Raw genomic sequence first — 22,879 nt, forward strand, 5'->3', positions numbered from 1 at the left:
TCTTACATTTTATGTTATTCATTTATTTATGAATTATTATTCATTGTCTTTTTTTTTTTATTGCCAGATTTTTACTTGATTTTATTTTAGAAAAATGAACAAGTGAAGTAAGTTAATTAATAATATTTTGTAAGTAAAGAAATAAGTGAAGTAGATGAGTTTTAATATTAATTTAAATAAAAAAATTATTACTTTTTATAAATTTAGTATCAAATTAATGCTTTTAAATTTAGTAAAATTTTAAAAATTTAAAGATTTTAAATTTAAATAAGCAAGATCCAAATGTGTTTATCAAAGTTCTCTCCCTTAATAATAATGAAAAACAAAGATACCCAATTCCCAGGGGAAGTATGGCACCACGTGGGTGTTGCAAGTTTCGCCTTTTTTGAGGGCCTGACTCGGAGGCAGGCGCACTCAAGCCCCCGACACTTCCAAAGCAGAAACACCAATCACGAGACACACCGCCCCCCGAACAAGCTATCAGCGGAATCTCTGTTCCTCGACTGCTGTTGCCGGCAATGGCCGACTCCGACTCCGACGACCGCCTGCCTCCGGGATGGACTGTGGAAGTGAAAGTGAGGAAGAATGGTAAGAGAGACAAGGTAATTGAAGTTCTCCTGCTTGCTTTTCTTCTGACGGCTTGTCTTAAGAAATGTGAGATCTCTTACCTTGGGTTGATATAAGCTTCTTCTGTTTCACCCCGGGGGTGAGATTTCAGGTTTGGTTGCCTCAAAGTGGACAACATTTGAGGAATTGAGATGTTTTTTTTTTTTTTTTCTCGTATTTGTTGAAGGGAATGTTATGGATGCGAGCTAGGTTTCGCTAGTTTTCAGAAATTTTCGAGACAGAGTCTTGGCTTTTGAGATAAGTTGCTGCAGTTCGTGTGGTAATAGGGAAACAAAATTTCTATGTTGTTTACATTTTGGTTGAATCTGCTATTTGCATGTTCTCTCATGACATTTTGTACCTTGTTTCTTATAACTATATCGTCCCAATTGAAGTTTCTAAATCAATATGGACTGTGGCTGTTCTTTCTCTGTGATTACAGAGTCAGGGGAAAGCACTAAAGGAAAAGTGTTATAGGTCCTCTCTTCCCTGACTATTTGGGTTAAGAACCTATAAAAGGGTTTTGGATGTTTATGGACCTGTTTTGAGGGTATATCCTATTTTCACACCAGTCAAACTAGCTCATAGAAGAATGAAGCTAGACCATCGAGGTGCTTCTTCTGGAAGCAGTATTCCTAAAAATACATGCAAGTTTTTGTGCGTCTGTATAATATTTGAATCTAGAGAATTTTACCGCTCGAAGCAGTTTTTCAAATTTGATTTTCCTATTTACGAAGCTTGAAATTTTCATTAAAACTATTTATTCTGATTCCTGGTCGCTTATTTTACAGAGGGAACTGCAGCGTAAGTGAGAGTGTCATCTATTTTGTTGGTCGATGAGAGAATCATCTTTACCTTGATGCCAGTTTCATGATGTTATATTCCATCCATCCAAACTAGCTGTGGGAGAAATCTAATTAGCACTCTCAATGTGCTTTATTTCTTATATCTACTAGCGTGGAATGGTTATTAATTTTTCAGTTATCTACTTACGTGAAACCTACGCTGGTGCTAAGTTCAATTATCTATTTGTGGAATGGTTATTAATCTTTCAATCTGCAATTTCCTTTTTCAAAAATCCATATCATATTTGCTCCGATTTTAAAATATTTCCCAGTCAGTGATGGCAAAACAAGTATAAAGTAAACAAGCTTTTATCTCTTTTGTCTCTAGTCGTTGCTTTGCTGTATTTTAATAATTAACTGAGCCAGAAGGACATTTACGCGCTGAAACTCCAAAGGACTATTTTCAAAGATGTCAACCTAAATCTTATGAAATTCATACTTATTGCAGTTTTACTTTTCTCCTTCAAGTGGACTTAAATTCAAGTCCATGGTAGAGGTTTCTCGTTATCTTGACAAAGCTCAGAACAATCAAGTCAGCGTCACAAACATTTCGAAAAATGTGTGTCTACAAATCCTCTTTTGATGATCATATATTGTCTGGGTCATAAATCTATCTGGTCCTATCAACTAATGTGAGAAAACTTTGCTTCTTTAAGCAATCTAGGTTGTAATTGAGAAAGGTGTTGCAGAGGGGTTACCAGAAGGATGGATCAAAAAGACCAGAGTCACAAAAAAGAGTTCTACAATAAGAAGAGATTCGGTAAACATTACCATATCACCTTCTATTGAATAATAATGCTTCCCAATTAGTTTTAATGTAAGCATTTTCAATATTTTGTATTTTAGCCTCTGAAATTTTACCAATTGTGCTTCATATTGCTATGTCTTCTGAGATCTTGAAAGTTGAAGTTATGTCTAATAGTTTGAGCTGTTAATTTGTCTTTATGATTAATGCACTTCAAATTGTATGCTTAATCTGCAGTATTACATTGATCCTGTTAGTGGGTATGTATTCCGATCTATAAAAGATGCTGTTCGCTATCTTGAATCTGGGGAGATAGGAAGGAATGCATTCAAACCAAAAGATAAAGGAAGTGGAGATATAGTATTGAAAGATGACATTTTCTCTGTAAGGGCTGTTGTTATTTGAGTTCTTCCAGTTTATATGCTTGGTTAATATCGTAAGATAAGCTCTTGACTTGCATCCATCCACCATTGGGCTTTCCTGGTGTGTCAAAATGCTGTCAACTAGCCATGTAAAAATTGGAAAAGGGAATTTCTAATAGCCCAGCACTGCAAACAAGATGTTAAATGGACAATATCTGGAACTGTTGTGTGATTAGCTTTGTTTTCTTTTCATTTGGGCTTTTCTTCTGTTTCCCTTTCCATGGATGAGATTATAACCAAGTATTGACAGGAACAAGTTTAATAAAGTGCATTGCCACGTCCTGACAGCATGAAAGAACCCCACAAACATTAACGGGCATCTAACAACATCAAACGATCTGACATTTGCTGTTTGAGGGTCTGCTTCTTGAATTAACTCTTTTTCTAATGTCTATGGACAATTCTGATAATAGTCTATGTTGCTTCGTCTGCAACATAATTTGATATTGGTTGAACTGGTTGACTATGGGCTGTGAGATTCAATTAGGCTGGGTGTGATAGTACAGGCTCTTCCTTGTTCTGCTACTTATTGACAAGTAGGACATGATACAATTTCCTTCCTTGTTCTGCTACTTATTGACAAGTAGGACATGATACAATTTATGCCCCTTTATTATCTTAACAGTAATTTTGTTAACAAAGCCATGATAATAATTAAATACAATGTTTATCGGTGTACCTGGTGAAACTATCTTTGATTGTGGCCTTATAAAACAGAATACTAAAGCAGTCATCTCATTACTAGAATTAATGCCTTAAATTGGATTCATAAGTTCTGTTGATGAACATATTTTCAGCCTTGCAGCGTGGTTGAAACCCTTTGTTTGCGCAACATGATTTCCCCACCAAGATTTTTAGTTTGACAATCCTTGCAGAGTGATTGAAATCCTTTGTTTGCTTGACATAATTCCCTCGCCAAGATTTCTAGTTTGACAATCCTGTTCACATTTCCTTTTCAGTCAGCAGGCGTAGCCAAGAAGCCAAAATTAACAGTTGGCAGAGTGACTCGACACTCTGTCTTGGGTGAGGGTGCAAATTTGGACGGGATAGTTAATGACCATCAGACTCAAAAAACTGCATCTACAGGAAAATCTATGCCTCTTTCCGAACACAATTCTTGTCATTGTAAAGTTCTGATTTTTATCTTTCCTTCCTTTTTTCCTTTTCTGAAGTAAACTATACTGATTTCATGTGATTATATGAAGCTTGGATGCAATTATCTTGCCTTTCATCGATTTAGTAAAGTTTTTATTCTAAGTAGAGTTTGGTGAAGATTTCACACGAAGTTTGATCTTTATGTTCTAGTAGAAAGTTTGATTTCACATTAGCACCTTTTAGATATATTTGATTAAATTCTTTCTTGCTATATATTTGATATTTTCTCAAAATAAGATGCATGTTTTTTCTAAGTAGAGTGTGATTCTGGTTGAAAATAATTCCGTCTTACTGTTATCTTAAAAAGATATGGAATTGAGTAGGTTTTATATTTTTCATAGCCTTTGGTCCAAGTAGTAATTTGGTGAAGATTGTATTCAAGAATCAAATTAAAATTAATGTGAATATCTTTGTTTGCTCACTGTATGATGATGTTTAGAGGATTGGTTTTCCATGATTTTCACCTCTCATTCACACTTGCTCACTTTATATGTAAACACCCGTGTACCATTCTGATTATTAATGAATTTTGGTTTTTCTCAAGTCAGCAAAGGCATTTAATGTGTTTTGGTTACATGTGATTATATAGGTGCGATGGGCATTGAATTGACCAGCTCAGTTCCATTGCAAGCTGAATGTTCAGATGAAAAAGAAGGGAAGGTTAGTTCAGCTGAAAGTAATTTAATTCCCAGTTGTGCAGATGGAGTTGTCCCAGAAAAGCTACTTCCAGAAAGTTTACAGGCAAAACACGCAACTGAAACAGTTCAAAAAGGCCAGGGCAAATCCAAGCGCAAGAAGGAGATTAACTTGCCTCGCCGTGCCTCAAAACGTCTTGCTGGAATTCAGGTTGATCCTGTTCCAGAACTTATAACAAGGCGCCGAAGTGCAGCTAAAAATTCTAGTGAAGTAGCCTTGACAAATGAGGATAAATCTTCAGGGAGTTTTCCTAATGAGGAAACAAAACAGCTTACTGCGCATGAGAGTGGATCAGAAATCAAGCATAAACCTCGAAGTTTGATGAACACAAAGGAGCCACCAAAGTTGAATCAGGGCAATCGTTCTTATGGGAATTTATGTGCTCGAGAAAAGCTTCCTGAGAAGACTCTAGAAGAGCCAAAAAGTGAAAAAGATCAAGAATGCTGTTCTTTTTTGCCTCTGGGAAACACAGCTATTGTCAAAGAGCAAGTGAAAGACCTGGAGGGTGGTGCAAAGTTTGACTACTCTCTTGACTTGCCCCTTGGAGAGCTATTATCAGACCCATGCATTGCATTTGCAATACAAACTCTTACTGAAGGAACATTTGAAACCTCCAAAGACAGTCAGATTTCATCTGAATTAAGGAATAGCAAGTATTCTGAAACTTCAGCTGCTGCTAAAGGGGATGACAGGAAAATCATAGGGCAGAATGTGAGTGACTGGAAGCAAGCATGCAATGTGTCTTCACCACCAAAAGACCTTGCGGCAGAACATACTGGCAGTACTTCTGAATCACCGTTTGGTATTTCATGGATGGATCCTTGCATAGAATTTGCAGTAAAAACTCTCACTGGCAATATCCCAGTGGGATATGACCCAAATAGTGAGAGTTGCCTTCAGCAGCAGTTCGGAACTTCAAATAACCAGGAACTCAATGAGATAGCCTTGTCAGGTGGTGGCCTAAATAATCTATGCCAGACCGACTATTATTGCAGCCAATATCTTGGACCACAGAATCCTTTATTTAAACAACAGTCATTTCTGGATCCAGCTTTACCCAACACTAGAGGCGTTGGCATGGGGGATTCTGCTGGAGCCAGACTGCGCCAATATGGCGGCCAAGACAGAAGGAATGGGTGCCAGAGATAAACAATCAGCTAGTAACTGTACTAACTTAAGACTGTACAGTTAGGAAATATTTTGTAAAAAGATAACCAACTAAACCTTTAACATCCTTTTGGTTGTTTTCTGAGCGTGGAAACCCTGGTTCTGGTGTTGTGTACATTATAGGAGTTGTTCTGAACTAGTTTCTTGTTAGCTTGACAGTAAAGTAGGTGTTTAACCTTTTCATTCACTTTTACCATTATTATTTGCATTCTGGCATGGTCCTCCCCTTCAATTCTTCTGCACTATTTTTGTATATACTCTGCGGTTAAAATATCAAATGTTTTAGTTTGTTCTGAGGATTACTGCATGGTTAAGGATGAAATTGACACAGCTGCACTAGATGCATAATACTAATGGTTCTGTACCTGTCGTTTTTGTATGCCGTGGTGAGTGGTTTTTCACAATAATATTTCAGGCGAGAATACTATCTGGTATTTCATGCATGTTCAGACAAAAATTTATGAGATAAAAAGTGATCTAAGACATGAGTTCAGAAATGAACTTTTGATGACAGTGAAGAAAATATATTTTTCCCTTGATTAAAAACAAAATTCAAATATTTAAAATTGGATAAATAATACAAACTATCAACCAAGCCGAACCTAGAATATGCAACAAATACAAAAGCCTAATAATAAAAAATAGATATAATAATATCAGAAATATAGGCTATGAAAGAACCAACAGTGAAGATACTTTCCAACTCAGCATCTCACCATTTCAAACCAGAAGTTTTTCGTGGTTCGCAACGTTGCGTGTCTTTTTATCAAGAAGACAATGAAGAAACCTTAATCTTTGCGATGAACACTTGCAGGCGTCATGTTCCTTTTACCTCTGCTGCTTCCTTCGCTGTCGCTCCAACCCACCCCTTTCATCACCCCATGGTAGCTCACCGAATGCCCGATGGCCGCGTGATTCATCAGAATATACCTCCGCACCTCCTCTGGCAACCTTAGCGTATACCTCTCCGTGTCGTTGTTCGTCCTAGGCTGTTCCACCAGCGAATGCCCCGTTGAGTTGGATCTCGGAAACTTCTCGAACATTCTCCATCTCGATCTTTGATCTCGACTTTGCTTAGCTCTGGCTTCGTCCATGGTGGCTCTACCTGTTCCTGAAGAGTTGCTGCTGCTCGGACCGACGTCGTTTGGTACCCGCGCCACTTGGTGATACTGTGTTTCGCTCGCTTCACCTCTCCTGCTTCTGCCTGAATTTTCATATCCATCAACACGAATCAAATTACTTCTCATTTCTTTGAATTGAATGAAATTATGAACGATTTATGAGATATCTTCTCAGCGCTTTTTTTGCAACCCAAAAAGTCTCTGTAGATTCAAAAATTCAATCTTTTAAATTCGCTAAATTCATTGTCCCATAAGATTTGATTCGATTATGTCTACACCAAGCACAATTTATGGCATATAAACGATATGATTTGATATAAATTTTATACTTTATCTATCTACTATATGTCGATGATGATTGACGATTAGTTTTTATTTTAATATTTAAAAGATATTAGTTAAAAAGTATTAAAAAAATCAAGATATCACTTTTAATCATAAAAAAAGTTAAATATTTATATGATATGGATACCAATGCCAATATCAATTGATTTTAAATATTAAATTGAAATAAATTTAAGAAATCAAATTCAATGAAATAAACCAATTAACAGGTCAAAATGATTGGTAAGCCTTCCAAAAAAAAAAAAGTCTATTGATTTCGATTAATAAACCCTAAATTATAAATCTAAGCATTGAACTGTTCTTTAAAAAAAAAAATCAACTCGACATATGGAACCTTGAGGCTTAAGCTATAGCTGCCACCTGTACATATGCATTGTTATTAGAAGTGTTGAGCTTGAGAAGATTTACTCGCTTAAAATTTCACACGTCGAATTGTTCATCAAAAAATTGTATCGCGAGTTGTTACCTCCACTCTCTACGCTCAATTCATTAGCGTTCAACTGAGTCGGCATTCTGACTGCTACTTCGCCGGAATCTGGTTTCAGATTTGCGCGGCAAATGGGACAAGTCACATGAGAAGCTAACCAGGCATCGATACACTCGGGGTGAAACACATGGTTGCATTTTGGTATCAACCGGAGAGTCTCGTGGTCTTCGAACTCGCTCAAGCACACTGCGCATTCGAGCTCTCCTTTTCCGATCTTGTGGTTTTTGATGGTGGAATACACGAGGATCGGGAATGTGTCCAGGACTTCCCGGTCGATTCCTCGGGAGCAAGAACACCGCCAATTTACGCCGTCAAGGCCACCGCCCAACTGGTGCTGGCCGGCGAACGCTAACGCGGTCCAGTAATTGAGGTAGACCGAAAAGACGGTGATGAAGAGGACAGCGCACACGATGGCTGTGGCCTTGACAAAAATCACAAAGTCGATGCCATCGGGAGTCACCGGCGAAAGCGGCAGCGGCGATGGTGCAGTAGCTGACTGTGGAACGGCGCCGCCGGAGACGTTCATCGTTGCTAGGAGGAGCAAGAGTAAGCTGTGAGACCATGTAAGTACGCTGTAGTGACATCGTCTGGTTTCGATCATTTGGATTCAGAAGTTCTGAAAATGATCAGCCTCGTTTGAACTGATTTTAATTGTTAAGCAAAAAGAGAAACGGAAGAATTTCTTGGAGAAGACGGCTCTGAATTTATGATTACTGATTCGGTGAATTGGGGACCAAGCTGTTTCATTTTTCATTTACTTTGATTAAATGGATTTGATTGAGATTCTTAAAATAACAAATTCTAAAATCATAATTATTTATTTTATAAATAGTAATGTTTTAATTTGGTGAAAAAGCTATCATAAGTACTCGCACCTCAATGGCCTTTTCAACAAATTTTTTTTTATTATTATTGAGAAACTAGGGAACAAGGGAAAGTACTGATAATGCATGCGTGGTAATTGACAACTAGCAACAACTAGTAAGTAATATCAGCATATGAAGTTGGATACGTGAAAATACAAAAGTATTAAAATTTGGTGAAAAGCTTGTCACTTCAAAGCATTTATCAATACTCAATTTGAATTTAAATTAGTTTAAATTCTATTAAATTCTCTCTACTTGACGTGAGACGATCTGAATATCTGAATATCGTCTACCCCAAGTAATACAAAAATATCAACATATACTATTGGATTTATAGCAAAATTGTAGGGTTATAACTTTGCAATCCGCCCAACCCAACGTAACGAAATTGTATTGTTATAGAATAGCAGCTCATTTTTTAAGATTTTAATGTGGGAGAGTGCTTATCTAAATATAAAATATTAGATGTCCATCGATTCATACATTACAAGGTTTATTTACTTCGAAATAAATTTCAATGGATTCGTGTACCTGCTTTTTACTTTGATTCATGATAAAGACCAAGAAGAGTAAGTATTCAATTTAATGAATTTGTTTACAAAAATAAAAAAACAAGGGTGTATTTGGTATAGGAAATAAATACTTTTATTATATAAGAATATAATATATAATATTTATTATATGATTACTGTTAATGTTCAATGTTTATCTCCATGAGTTGTTTCTAAATTTAAAAGAAGATTTTAAATTATTGATTTGAAATGTGAGATTTATTTTAATTCAAGTCGAAAAAGTTTCTTATAGAAAGAAAAAACCTAAAAACTACTTTAAAAACATGTGTCTGCAAGATCTATGATTCCTTTGACATTGATAAAACAAAATAAGATTATATATCTGATTTATTTTTTTCTTTACATTTATTTTTCCTCTCTAACGCATCCCTTATTATATGTAGAACGAGAGACATGATATTTGATTTAAGGTGATGTAAGTTCGTCTCACCTGTTTATTTATAATTTATATGGATGCTCTATACTAAGAAACACTTGTTTATTAGTCATGTTAAAAAATTTATAATGCGCAATTACAAGGCTATACTGAACTACTTCATAGAAGTAAATTCATAAGAACTTTGATATTAGAATTCATAAGAACCTAACCATATATATTAGTTCCTGTAAGTTGAGAATGGACAATAGAGGTGGACTGTGCAAGGCCTAATGAAAGCGTTTAATGTGTGGGATGAGTCAGCAGAAAGCTTTAACTTGAATTCCAAGCTTGCCACAACACTCTTTGCATTCGTCACTGAGGATGAGGATGAGGATCTCTCATGCTCCCGAAGTTGTATTTTCGTTCTCTCTTAAATTACCTTGCATCTTCCAAACTCTTCTTTCATCCTTCTACTCGGTTTTGCTTTTTCTTTCATCCTTCTACTTGGTTTTGCTTTTTTTTTTTTTTAATGGAAGTTGAAAACTACATTAGTCAAATATACTGAGGTTACATGCGTTTACTATAAAGAGAAGTGGGAGTTGATGAAAGATACAAAAAATATAAGACAAGATCATGAAACGTCCTAACTAAAAGATGAGTCCATTGATTAACTTCAATGTACAAAAAATAACATAAACTTGCCAATATCTTCTAACGAAAAGTCTGGCACCTTCTACAAAATCATTAGAAGGGTGGTTTTTCTGAATTTCTCCATTTACTATTTCCATAGCTTCAGCACAATCTATGAAAATATCAATCTTTTTCAATCCCATTTGCTTTTCAAAGTTAGGGATCAAGACGAAGTTAATTTAATTAATAATTTATTAGTTTTTTTCCCCTAAACTACATGGAGTTAGTTAAAATTATATTGATAATACTTCAATATTGTACATGATTAAAAAAAACATTTAAAAAAAAAACAGCACACATTTTTTCACAGATAACCTGCTTTTCCAATTTGTTTAACCTCTGTAAATTAGACAATTAGCCTTTACATTTAGAAGTGAAGAGAGAAGTAATCCATTAAATTGATTCATTATTTAAAATAAATGAAAGTGCTCTTTCACACGATCCTCAATAAAAATCAACATTGTTATAATACAGTATAAAATTTATATAAATTCAGATTAGCAAGATATCTCAGAAGCGCAACACCCACAGGCCACAATCTAATTGACAAAAATATGTAAATGAGTTGAACTAACATTGTCATCCAAAATGGTAAATTTCAAATCCTTTTCAAGGTCAATGGATACATGAAGTCATGGACTAGCCTGGTCTGGCATGCATACAGCTGATAGAATAGGGCAGTGTGTGCGTGTGAAGAATCACGTCAGAGGGTACTTTTCGATAGAAATCATATCAGATATATTTATAATTGATTGATTATCTAAACACAAAAAAGTTTCACATCAACCAAAGACTGCGGAGTTCACATAGCGTGTCCTATGTAGAACTATAGAGAAGCAGAAAGTCCTCCATTCCCAGGACTTAAAATTGATTTTGCTAGCACCTGGTGAAGCTTCTACTGTATTACAATTTCAACAATTGAATGAAATTTCAGGATCAAGGTGATCTGCAGTCAGAAGCTGTTCTTTTCCTTTTCTTTCCTTTTTCTTCTCCAACGACTGAGTCATTTACATTCCAATTTGGATTTAAAAAAGATGAAAAGGAATGGTTAAACAGCTCAATTTCAGTTCAAGATCCCTCCTAAGCAGGGCCTGAACCCATAGCACCAGCCCGAACTCTTAACATTTCAGTCCTCTTACTTCTCTCCATCACTTCCACCAGCCACTCTACACTCCCCTTTATCCCCTTTCTGCAATATTTTAAAACAAAACCCATTTACAAAACCTCAGTGCTTCCTTATCATCACAGACACACACACAAATATTAGCTTGGTGTGTGTAAGTGAATGGATAATTACTAACCAGATGCATTGGAAAATAAACTTCCTACTTACCCATCATAGCCTGACACAGCTTCAAACATGTAAACTCTTTCACCCAGCTTCTTTAGATCCAGGTAACGACCAAGTTCTTCAGCCGAAACTGCTTCCGGAAGATCCTATAAATACAATAATGTGAATAAGGCAGCTCCCACAGAGAGATTGAAATCAAAAGAAGATCAAAAGAGAGCTTGAGATGCTTTTTTGAAGGAAAGATCAAAAAAGGAAACAAAACAGTCGCCAAATTCTGCCCTTTTGCGGGTGAAAAAAAACTACCTTGTGCCCCTACAGTGCCCATTGGCTGCATAAGCACTGGCGTCTCAAAATTTATGGGAATTCATGTATGGCAACCAAAAACACTGGACTGTATTATAATTTCTCATACATCCACACAGGACTGCATGATATTTTATAGTCATTATCCAATAGACAGAGGATACTGAACCAAGAAATTTTGCTCATGACGTGTCAAAAGCTTATAAGGTTATATAGGACCACAAGAAGGGATAATTACTCTCACCTGCTTGTTTGCTAATATTAAAAGAGGTGCTCCTTGTAAATCCTCATGCCGAAGTACCTTTTCTGATATACAAGTCAAAGTCATTACATCATCAATCTGTGTCCCCCCCCCCCCCAAACACATTCAGTATTATTGCAATTGCCAGAAAACACCTTAGACTTAGAGCACTGTGAATTTATAAACTATAACATAAAGATCAATCTTACTAACCAAGTGCAGACTTGGCATCTTCAAAGCGCGAGGGACATGCAGCATCTATAACAAATATCACAGCGTGGGCTTCTTCATAATATTTCTCCCATATTGATCGAAGTCCAGGCTGATACACCCCTTGCATCAGTATCTTATAAACCAAAATAGAGAAGGAATGGAACACAATAACAGACAGAAGAGAGCGTGAAAAGTACATGCGCTTTCCACCAAATGATAGATACTACTCATGGCCCCATACCAGCAAGCTAACTGAACAAAACTATTGCATTTTTGAGATTATAACCATATAAATTATAATCATAATGAGGAAAAATACAAACCAAGAAAAGGAAAGAGGCATCTGTTTGGAAAAAAAAAGAAGAAGAAGCATGCTTTGCACAAACAAAAGTCCTTTAGCATTAACAAGGTTAGAAAATTTGAGATTCAGACAGGGAAGGGTGAAATTAGGAAGGTGGAAAATTGCAGGATTCAACAAACAAGTAACAAATTCTAACATATAGCCAGAAAAGAAGAGGTAGAAAAGGTTATGTAGCTAAGATAAACAACGAAGCCAACATAAATTTCAGAGTAACTTCGGATGGGGATCTGATGAAATTGAGAATCTCCTAAAGTGGTGAAGTTTAAGGCTTCAAAACTTCTATTGCTGACCTTTTCCCTATTTTTTAAAAGAAGAAAAAAATGAAGAAAACAGAGAGAAAAAAATACAACCTCATCAACATAACCATATCACAGCTTTTAGGGGATTCATTTCAGTAACTTTTAACCACATAAGCGAATCAGATTTCCCGCAAAAATCTTGAAATAAAAATATTTTCTTTCTTTTCCAGTAATTCTGTTTTAGTCTATCAAAATAGCATAGAAAAGACATACCTAGAATCACCGGAAGTATCAAATTTATAAAAAGAAAGAATTTTAACTAAGTGACAGCATTAAAGTCTTCAGCAACTCATAAAAAGCCAGAATGAAAAAGATGTTTGCCACTTTGATGCCCATACCTGGCCTCCCAGGTCCCAGAATACAAGTTTTGTATTTGATACTTCTATCCGACCAATGTTTAGTCCAACGGTTGGAACAATTCGATCAGGAGGAAGTCCTTCTAAGTTTGAGTATGATGATTTCAACTTCTCCAGTAAAGTCTACAAATTTATGAATAGCACCACAATTCAGAACAATGAAAAATGGTTTTGGAATTTGAAAATAAAGCAATTGAACGCTGCATTACCGTTTTGCCAGCCTTGTCAATCCCAAGAATGAGAACATGAAACTCTGTCTTACTGAACATATACTTCCAAAGTCCATAGAACAGTGTAAACATTGCTTCTTCTATAAGCTTGCTTTGTATATTATCTCTGACTCTCTCACCTTCAAGAAGAGTAGATTGTGAAGCTCATTCCATGTTACACAATAGCTCCTCTGGTCAACAGTACGCTATCTTGAATACAAAACTAAAACGTTCAGCTTTCTTGTTCAAGTCAAGGTTTAGCTTTAGATGCATGAAAATAGAGGGGAAAGTCTGCTTGAGCAATAAGCAGTTAACAGGCGGTATTTGGTTCATCACCCATTACCCCTTTCTATTTAAGTGTCATATTAGCAAATTCATATGCACAACTTGATAGTGCCCCAACAACTAGATTCAACTTTACCACAAAAAAAGTAGATTATTTGCAATCAAACGATTTTACTCTGCAGATAGTTGATCAAGTATTCTATACTTGATCTTAGTGGCAATCCCTGCACAATTTGAATCCCACTTTCATGATACAGATAGCCATATGCGGGCTTATATTACGCTCTGCCCCCACTGAAATCTTTGAAATATGCATAGTTGACATAATACCCTTTTAATTTTTGTTCCAGATACTTTGACCATCTCGAGCCAAGTCATTTACAAGATCATACATGACAAATGCCTTGACAATTTTCTAAATTGATGATAACATAAAAAGATTAATAAACAGAATGCCAATACACAACAAATCCAACATTGCAAAACAATACAATCCCAATCATACAACTCGCTAGTAATCAAAATGAAGAGGGCAGAAGTACAATGGCCAATTACACACCATCCAAGCAAAAACTAGTGCCAAAAAAATTAAATCAATCTGTAAATATTCCGAAGCTCAAAATCTTCAATATTCAAACGATTACACGACCAGATTCAAAGCCAAATTTAAAACAAAACAAGAACAACCACTCAGAAAACAGATGACGAGGGAAAAAATTTCCAATCTAGATTCAAAGCCAGGTTGAACAAATCAATCTCACCGGATAAAGAACAACCACGCAGGGCTGACAACGGTGGACGGCGCCTGACGGAGTGTGGGATGCTTGTTCGTCGTGTCGATGAAGAGAAATGGATCCGCCACTCACGAGATCGTGTTTTGTCGGGGTTGTAACGTATAATTAAGGAAAGGTCGAAAATTAATTACTTGAATAACCAAAATAATTACCTCATTAAAATATAAAATAGCATTAAGAACATTTTGGTTAAATGGGGCCGTGACCTGTAATATGGATTATATCTGTAAAAATTTTAATTTTTTCATAAGATTTTTACAAAGGTTTTGATTCAACTTCTAAATTCTAAATACATCAAATACATATATTCTTTTTTAATGTCCTTATGTTTTCTCATACTCATTCCTTTAAAAAAATTTCAAATAATTAAAATTTTAAATTTTTCAAGCTGTGTAGGAGAAGTAAAATTTATTTTAAAAAAAAAGGTAAAGCAAGTCAAAATATGTTGTAACTTATAACACACAATTTTATACTAACGCAACATATATATACACACACGCGCAAAATATATATATATATATATATACACACACATATATGAATAGTTTTCTGGCTGAATAGTGATTATAGTAATTCTTCAAAGTATGTGCAAATAACAAAAATATTTATTATTTTGTAAATAACTAAATATTTATATTTATATTTATATTATATTATTCGTGTGTGAACAACAAATATCCAAGCGTGTCACAGACGTTGAGTCTCAATTAATAACAAAAGGGTCTTGAGCTTCCTTACCACAGATCACTCAAATATAAAAGATACACAAGACTTGATAGAACAAGTGTTTTTAATTTTTATTAAAATGTAAAAAGATTACGAGATTAAATTGAAGGTAAAAACTAACTATTAAACCTAAAAAGTTATAAGTACAAAATGTAAGTCTTTCTTAAGTATTGATTATCTTTCTTCTGTGTTTTCATACTTTATTTATAGTGTCAAAGTAATAGTAGCCTTTCCTTTAACACCTAGAACGTTCTACCGAAGAATCAGGGATTCGGCAAAACTCATGGCACGATCTTTACTCAGTATTCTCTATTTTTAGCAACTAAATCGTCTCACCGAGATATTAAGGCACGATGATACTGCTCTTGTAAATTTCGAGATCACTTGAGATCGTGTCTTTATATGCCAATGGTCCAATGTTTGTAGCTAATGGGATTTTGACATGTTCACCCTATCGTGGCCTTCTATTGAGCTCGAGGCTAGCCCTTTTGTTTAGATTGGGCCTGACTCTTCAGTAACTCAACCAAATAGCTTTACAAGTGACATGTCATATTTTAGCCCAAATAATGCCCCCTAGATGTTAGTGGCTGATAATGTAAGCCATGTGGCACGTTCGAAAAAACTGAAACGTCACTTCGTCTTTGAGCGCCCTTTGTTAATATAAACTTATTTGTTTTTCTTGTCACTTCTCTTGCCATTTCTTGTCATTTAAGCTTTTGCATCCCTTGCTCCAATCTTCCCTTTGCTCAAAAATGGCTTTCTATACTGTTGCCACCACCTTTGTTGCTGCGCCATCTACTACTTCTATCAGAAGTCTGCCTGATTCCCTAGGCACCATTAGGAATCCCGTTACTTTGCTAGGAGGATTGACGACGATACATATCCAATTGCTAAAACTCATATTGCCTCTGGATTAGGACATCTCTCTATTTCTATTACAAGAGGATTTATCATTCCATGATTCCGTTGCCTTCTAGTAAGCTTCTTACTTTTCTTTAGTCTTTAGTCCTTCTATTTTATCTGGGATGAAAATATTGACTGTTCATTGTCTTTTCAGTACTTCTCCTTAAAGTTTTCAAATCTCTAATAAAAGCAACGTCAAGTATCTGACTATCTCTTCTGACCTATCTGAGGTGACTGCTCCTCCCCAACCAAATCTATGCCCTAACCTCAATTCACAACCTAATTCTGGCCTAAATGACTTTGCCCTTTTCTCAAGTCATCTTGCTAAAAGCTTTAGAATTGGCCCCAATCTCATCACACCTAGACCAACTTGGTAAAACGCTTGAAGCAGACCTATGAACAACAGTGAAAAGAGATGGGTCTTTATGACCTCATTCAACTTTCCTTGGCTGATGTCGCATTTCGATCAACCTGCTGATAGCCCTTCTAAGTTTTTGGGTGCCAGGCTACAATGCCTTCATGTTCGAGCTGAGTCCCATGTCTATCACACTATAGGACGTCTTCATGTATCTGGGGCTATCGATCACCGGGGAGGGGAATTTCTATGCTATCCTTGAGAGGCACGATTCTTACTCTACCCTCTTAGTCGACCTAGAAAGCAAGATTAGAGGTGCTGGCTCCTATACCAAGATCATGGAGCTGTTCTCTAAAAAACCAACTGACGAGCCCGTCACCCCTATAGAGCATTGTTTTGCCAATGGATCCTGGCCCTAAGGGGAGGAAAGCCTATGCAACTCTACCTGCGGATTGCTCAATCCTTTCCCTATAGCAACTAAATAACCATGTTTCTATGCCGTGTGTAATATCCTCCTCTTTCTAATCCCATAATTAAAACCAAATTCTAAGTAATTAGAGAATGGGATTATAGTAACTATCAAAATATAAAGTTTTCATTGGTTAACAAAATGAGGATCTCAAGTTTATAAAACAAATATCATTTCAAGTCTTACAATTAGACAAATCAGAGTTCATAAATATACAAAAGCATGAGATCATTACATAAGTGAGTGCATTTATTTAAGAATTTGAAACAAGAAAATTTTTGAAAATTTTTTAGGCATGTGCCGCGGCTTGTTGAACAAATGCCGTGGCATGTTCACCTCTGTGACACACACTGCGGCGTAATTGCACAAATTTTAACAATGAATTCTGCTATCAATTTGACAGTATTAGGGCCAACTTCTAACGTGTCCCAAATTTTCGTCTGATGTCAGAATGATACAAACTAGGTGTCTACCGAAAGCTCTTTTTGAGCTCTAACTAATAGAATTAGTCTTAAACTCAAATTATTTTTAAAACAAAAATTGGACACCCTTTTCAAAATTTATACTTTTACAATAATTTTCACAAAATCAAGTGCCCAAACCAAATACCAAGGGTCAATAGCCACCGACATCAATTTGACCACATACAAATCATTAAGACTGACTCTTGCAATGCACCATATCATATGAAATATTTTTAGATTAAATTTTTATTACTCAACCTCTTAACCTCTAAAACATAAAAAGGGGGAGTTTACCACGATTTTCATTAAGTTCTCCTAAATCGTCTCATAATATGATATATTCTTACTTACATTAATATTTTAGCCCTATCATAATAACACATATTCATCAACTCACTCCCTAGTGTCCAAAATACACTTATAATTTACAATTCACATGATGCAAGTAAAAAATAAATGAGAATTCCTAATTGACAATGAAAATTATCATACACATAAGTTTACTCAAAATAAAAAGGCCTACTACAAAAGGATCGTGGTCTTAAGCCTCTTGATGTTTTTCTTTATCCACACCTCTTGAACTATTCCCTGTAATATTAAAGATAATAGGATGAGTATAACTACTCAGTAACCAAGGTCCGACTAACCCATAATAATGCATGTCAATTAGTTTAAATGCAAGTGGTAGTTAATGTTAATGCTTTAACCCATGTAAAACATTTGAAAATAGATATTCACAATTCTGCTCACATAATAGCATTAATTTGAGAAACAATATTTTTTAGAGCTTTTCATATAAAGAGAGTTGGTCACACAATTCATCAACAAATACATTGAAAGAATTAAAACTTAACTCATGATATCATCATTAGGGATACCACATAGACAAAAGGTGCTTTTACTCATTATATGCATGATCACACCTCCCTTATATCCTCCTTATTGCTCTAACATGAAACCGTGGGTTATAACTCAATGGGATAGTCTATATTCCTTGACTTTCCTAACCTAAACACTTGTGAGGGGATTATCTGGTCAAAGCGCACCCAACTCACTTATGAAATATGGTTTCCCCTATTTCTCACACTATGGGATGTTATATACCCTAAACAAGGCTCCTTATTGAACCGATGGATAGTTAGCTAGGTTTGAATCCCTCGTTGAACTAATGGGACAATCCCTCGTTGAACTAGTGGGACAGTCCCTCGTTGACTTAGTGGGATAATATAGATATAATCAATCCGACAAACCATCTCACAAATAGGCCCTACCATATGGATTTTATCATCTAATCCTCTTCCTAAGCAAACTCCTGCCTCTCAAAATCATGCAATGTACATTCATGCCATAATTCACATATATACAGTTCATAAAACTTCACATTTTTAATTTTTATTGAACCTTATCATTACATAAATCATTAGATTTCTTAAAACACATTTCCATGAAACTTCAAACTCAATAAGTCATTGAACTCCAACTTCACAATCATTGTACTTCATACCTTCAAAATAATTGAACTCCACTATTTTAAACATCATAGAACTTCTCATAAATAAAGATTCATGTTACTTCTCAATTCATAAAATCATTGAACTCCTAATAACAAAATACAAAAATCCATCGATATTGTTCTCCAAGAAATTTTACATCATAAGGCATAAAATTCACAATTTGATTTAGTAGATTTTCTAACAAATCAAGCCACACTTGCATTTTTTTTAAAATTTATACATTTCAATGATAAATCATAAAATCCATAAACTAATAAATACACAAAAGCATAAGATAGAATTTATCCAGTTATCTCAAACCTTTGAGAGGTCAAAAATTTCACCCCCTCAATTACTCACTCCGAAAGCTTCCAAGAAGCTTGAATGGTGCCAATGGTAGTTACTTTACAAGCATTTACCATGAAAAACATCAATATCCATTTTTGAGCTATTTTTCACTAACATTTCATCATTTCTTAATACTCAAGATTTATTCTTAACTCATGTAAAATTACCCCTAAGGCTTCTTAGCTTCCATTAACTCTCATTAATAACATTGAGGTCTTAAATGGTTGTTAATGAAATCACATTATTCCTAACCACTAAATTTATGAGAATTTCAGACATTTAATGTCTTCAAACCACCAATCATCATAAAACCATTAATACCAGTTTATGTAGCTCAATCTACTCCCATTAACTTAATTTAAATCAATGGGTTTGGACTCATAGCTTCTATGAATCAAAAATCACCATTAATAATCAAATCCTAACCTTTACCTTCGAGAAAATAGAAGAAGAGAGGAAGATTTAAATAAGAAAGCTTACCATTGATGTTTAGGACCTTCAAAATACTCCTAATATTTAGTTCTCCCAAGCCCTAGCACTACTCTTTCGTTTCTTTATTTCTGTCTTCCTCTTCTCTCTTTCTCTCACGCAGATTCAAAGTTAATATATTAGAATTTTGGCCCTCCACTACGGTACATAGCGCAGAGGAGCCCGTTAGATTCAAATCTGGCTCTGTGCACCATGGCGGATTGACCACACACCATGGCATGTGACGTAGAGAGGAAACCTTCACTTTTTCTTCCTCTTTCCTTGCCCGGGTAGCTCGCTATCAATTTGGACCCACTTTTAGGGCTAAATTCACAACAATTATACCAAGTTAAGCCTCTCTGGCCATACACCTCACTAATACACTTATTTAGTCTAATTGAACTTAATTAATCTTAATTTAAAATTAAGGATGTTATATCGTCTATATGACGACATGAGGAATTCCCTAATGAAGAAGCCCTTTAGCAACTTCCACGAGCCTGTTTAGTTCTTGAAGTTATGAACGACCGCATACTTCCCTCTGCTCCGTTAGGAACCTTTCCATGAAAACTCTCATACCAATCACCCTTTCACTTGCTTATTAGGTGGTCATCCTCTGGATGAATCGAAGAACTTCTTTGAGTTCTTCGTGGGTAGAGCTGGTCCTTACGAAAGACCTTAAAGCCCTTTAACATTTTAGACCGTCGCCTTCCTACCTGGTACAAGCACTTGGTGGACCAAAAGAACAAGCCTTCCTTATTGTTAAGGGATGAGGTTTTCCTCTCAGCCACTACTCCCAGAAAAAAGTGGATGCCATACACTGACTTTTCCTCTAAATCCTTGAAGGTTTGCTTGGAGTCATATTAACCCTACCTGGTAGCAGGCCAGTTTAGGTTGACCTCCAAATTAGCATAGAGTTACTGGATTGAGAGGCTATTAATCACATAGCCATTCCACACACTACCTAAAAGCAGTGCAAGATGGGACTGGTAGACCGTGTTGCTTGCCTTTATTTCAACAAATAGTGGCCCTAGCACTTTAAGCGCATAATAAAGAGCCATACCAGTAAGTGTTGTTTTCTATGTTTTTTCTTTTCGCTTTTTGACATAGTTTGACCTGTTTTGAATCTTTATAGGCTGTAATTGGATACAATCGCATGTGCTGATGAATTTCTTGAGGGGAAACATTGACAATCTTATTGCTTCGGAGACCTAGACGGCCCCTTCATTAAGGTCCGTAGTTAAAGAGATTGAGAGGGATGATGCAACCTCTCATGTCTCCCAAAGAAGCATGGATCTAGGAAGAGTCACCTTAAGCCGCACGGATAAAGGAGATGGACCTGATAAGAGGAAGCGGGCTCTATCTCCTTCACCTGACTCTAAGAGAAGAAAGAAGACAACACCCCTTCTCACTAATCAACCTTCCTCCATACCTTCTTCGGCTGGACCTATCCCTAAAAGGGAAAGCACATGCATAAGCATTAACGGACCATTATCCTGTCCGATGACTCTGATGACAGCAGGATAAGTCCCCTACACCGTAGAGGGGTAAAAGCTCAAACTCCAAACCCTCAGGTAGTTACTTCCACTATCACACTTGAGCTAACGCCGGATCCTCAAGTGGTCATATTTGTTATTCCTATGGCAATTGTGGGTTCCCAAAGGGTTACCTTTATTGCAATTCCTGAGGCAGTCCCTAAGGACCCTATAGAGATTGCTCGTAAGGTAGCCCGCAAGGTGGTGGGGAGCATAGGAGATCCTGTAGTTGCTGTTGAGGTTTCGGAAGCCATGCTTGTCGCGGCCATTGATGGTGCCGGTGACTTAGAAGGTCTTGGGGCTATTACTAACCTAGAGGGCGTTTCTACTATAACCCCGGAATGGGGACTCAGGGCTTGGGGCCAATAAAGTTTGGGAGACTGCCTTTACCAAGGCCCTAAAGGTAGTTCCTCTATTAGCTCAGCAGGAGCCATTGAGATTGGGGGATCTAAAAGGCCTTAGAAACCTTAAACAGCCATTGTCGCCGATCCCACGACCACTAATTATTAAAACTAAAAAGTTATGAGTGCAGAATGCGAGTCTTTATTAAGTGTTGACTATCTTTCTTTTGTGTTTTTGTATTATATTTATAGTGTCAGAGTGATAGTAGACTCTCCTTTAAAACTTAGAATGTTCTGCCAAAGAATCATGAATCCCACAAAACTCATGACATAGTTTTTACTCAATATTCTCTATTTTTGACAACCAGCCCATCTCACTGAGATATCTAGGCATGATGATACTGCTCTCGTAGATTTCGTGATCACTTGGGATCATGTCTTTATGTGCTAATAATACAATGTTTGCAACTGGCAAGATTTTGGCATGTTCACCCTATCGTGGTCTTCTATTAAACTTGGGGCCAACCCTTTCATTCAGATTGGGCCTGACTCTTCTGTAACACAATCTAAATATCTTTATAACCTACCAAGCAATATTTCATATTTTAGCCCAAACACATATATGAATATATTAAACATTTGATACTTGTGTATCAATTTTAAACATTATATTATTATACAAATACAATAGTAATAGAAAACAGGGAAATTGATCCTTCCTCTTTTCAACAATGTAAAGCATTTTTTTGAGGGATTGGATGTTTAAAAATGTAACGCATTTTTATTATTTTAAGGCATAATTATTGCCTTTTTAAAAAAGATGCCCCTATTAAATAAATTATTTTATATTTATTTTAGGATAAAATATCTTATTAAATAGGGGTACATTTAAAAAGATAGTGTTAGTTTAAAAATAAATAATTACTTTATTAGGAGGTGAAATTTAATAAAAAATTTTTAGCAAAAAAGTAAAAATTTTATATTTTAGCACGTCTTTTTTTTCAATATTTTTTCTCAATTTGTGGGCGTCATTATTGCACAGTGGCCATACTAATCTCCTATGTATTATTCCAATTTTATTGGATGCCTATGGGACTTTTTTCCAGTATTTTACATTGTCAATGCGCACACATGTACGTAAAGTATTTTTTTTTTTCTTGTGTTTTGATTTTTTTCCCTCTTCTCTATTTTTCTCATCATCTACTGCTTTCATTCTCTTTCTCTTCTTTTTTAGCATTTTTTTCCATCCATGTCTTCATTATCTTCTTCCTTTTATCATGCTTCTTTCCACCAATGCTCACAAGCTAAAGAGAAATTTTTTTAGAAAAAACCTAATGAAATTTTGTTAAA

At 35.8% G+C, this 22,879-nt stretch overlaps 3 protein-coding genes and 1 non-coding gene across 6 annotated transcripts; 1 reads left to right on the top strand and 3 right to left on the bottom strand.

The window, feature by feature from the left end:
- Positions 1–415: 415 nt before the first annotated feature.
- LOC129292872 (methyl-CpG-binding domain-containing protein 13) lies at positions 416–5,868 on the top strand. Its single transcript, XM_054930545.1, has 6 exons — positions 416–602; positions 1,900–2,010; positions 2,116–2,211; positions 2,434–2,580; positions 3,578–3,743; positions 4,363–5,868. The coding sequence occupies exons 1-6, from the start codon at positions 519–521 to the stop codon at positions 5,616–5,618; spliced, it is 1,860 nt and encodes a 619-aa protein (XP_054786520.1). The 5' UTR covers positions 416–518; the 3' UTR covers positions 5,619–5,868.
- A 307-nt stretch (positions 5,869–6,175) lies between these two features.
- LOC129292873 (E3 ubiquitin-protein ligase ATL6-like) lies at positions 6,176–8,277 on the bottom strand. The gene is made up of 2 exons (XM_054930546.1): positions 7,569–8,277; positions 6,176–6,840 (listed from the first exon to the last, which is right to left on the bottom strand). The coding sequence occupies exons 1-2, from the start codon at positions 8,188–8,190 to the stop codon at positions 6,425–6,427; spliced, it is 1,038 nt and encodes a 345-aa protein (XP_054786521.1). The 5' UTR covers positions 8,191–8,277; the 3' UTR covers positions 6,176–6,424.
- Positions 8,278–10,651: 2,374 nt separating this feature from the next.
- LOC129293404 (uncharacterized) lies at positions 10,652–14,536 on the bottom strand. 3 transcript variants are annotated; one of them, XM_054931345.1, is made up of 7 exons: positions 14,395–14,536; positions 13,349–13,558; positions 13,122–13,262; positions 12,124–12,232; positions 11,914–11,975; positions 11,409–11,512; positions 10,652–11,264 (listed from the first exon to the last, which is right to left on the bottom strand). In XM_054931345.1, exons 2-7 carry the CDS (start codon positions 13,439–13,441, stop codon positions 11,156–11,158), a joined length of 618 nt encoding a protein of 205 aa, XP_054787320.1. In that variant the 5' UTR covers positions 13,442–13,558; positions 14,395–14,536; the 3' UTR covers positions 10,652–11,155. The 3 variants fall into 3 exon arrangements, with proteins under 3 accessions (XP_054787320.1, XP_054787322.1, XP_054787321.1); XM_054931347.1 differs by having other exon boundaries at positions 13,349–13,554; positions 14,395–14,513; XM_054931346.1 differs by having other exon boundaries at positions 13,349–13,488; positions 14,395–14,507.
- Positions 14,537–22,525: 7,989 nt separating this feature from the next.
- Positions 22,526–22,625, bottom strand: LOC129294014 (U6 spliceosomal RNA). The gene has a single exon (XR_008589257.1). It is a non-coding gene; the product is annotated as a U6 spliceosomal RNA (small nuclear RNA).
- Positions 22,626–22,879: the final 254 nt, after the last annotated feature.

The sequence above is a fragment of the Prosopis cineraria genome, unplaced genomic scaffold (genome assembly GCF_029017545.1).
Source record: "Prosopis cineraria cultivar Desert tree isolate PC_DT_omini unplaced genomic scaffold, ASM2901754v1 PC14, whole genome shotgun sequence".
Classification (NCBI taxonomy): domain Eukaryota; kingdom Viridiplantae; phylum Streptophyta; class Magnoliopsida; order Fabales; family Fabaceae; genus Prosopis; species Prosopis cineraria.

Bases quoted from the DNA above. Each gene is read 5' to 3' on its own strand.
- LOC129292872 (XM_054930545.1), top strand. From the start codon at position 519: ATGGCCGACTCCGACTCCGACGACCGCCTGCCTCCGGGATGGACTGTG. The intron at 603-1,899 runs GTAATTGAAGTT...TACTTATTGCAG, and splicing joins AGAATGGTAAGAGAGACAAG to TTTTACTTTTCTCCTTCAAG. The intron at 2,011-2,115 runs GTGTGTCTACAA...TAAGCAATCTAG, and splicing joins TCACAAACATTTCGAAAAAT to GTTGTAATTGAGAAAGGTGT.
- LOC129293404 (XM_054931345.1), bottom strand. From the start codon at position 13,441: ATGTTTACACTGTTCTATGGACTTTGGAAGTATATGTTCAGTAAGACA. The intron at 13,263-13,348 runs GTAATGCAGCGT...ATAAATTTGTAG, and splicing joins TTGACAAGGCTGGCAAAACG to ACTTTACTGGAGAAGTTGAA. The intron at 11,976-12,123 runs GTTAGTAAGATT...CTTGTATATCAG, and splicing joins AGATGCCAAGTCTGCACTTG to AAAAGGTACTTCGGCATGAG.
- LOC129292873 (XM_054930546.1), bottom strand. From the start codon at position 8,190: ATGATCGAAACCAGACGATGTCACTACAGCGTACTTACATGGTCTCAC. The intron at 6,841-7,568 runs GTAACAACTCGC...ATGAAAATTCAG, and splicing joins ATTGAGCGTAGAGAGTGGAG to GCAGAAGCAGGAGAGGTGAA.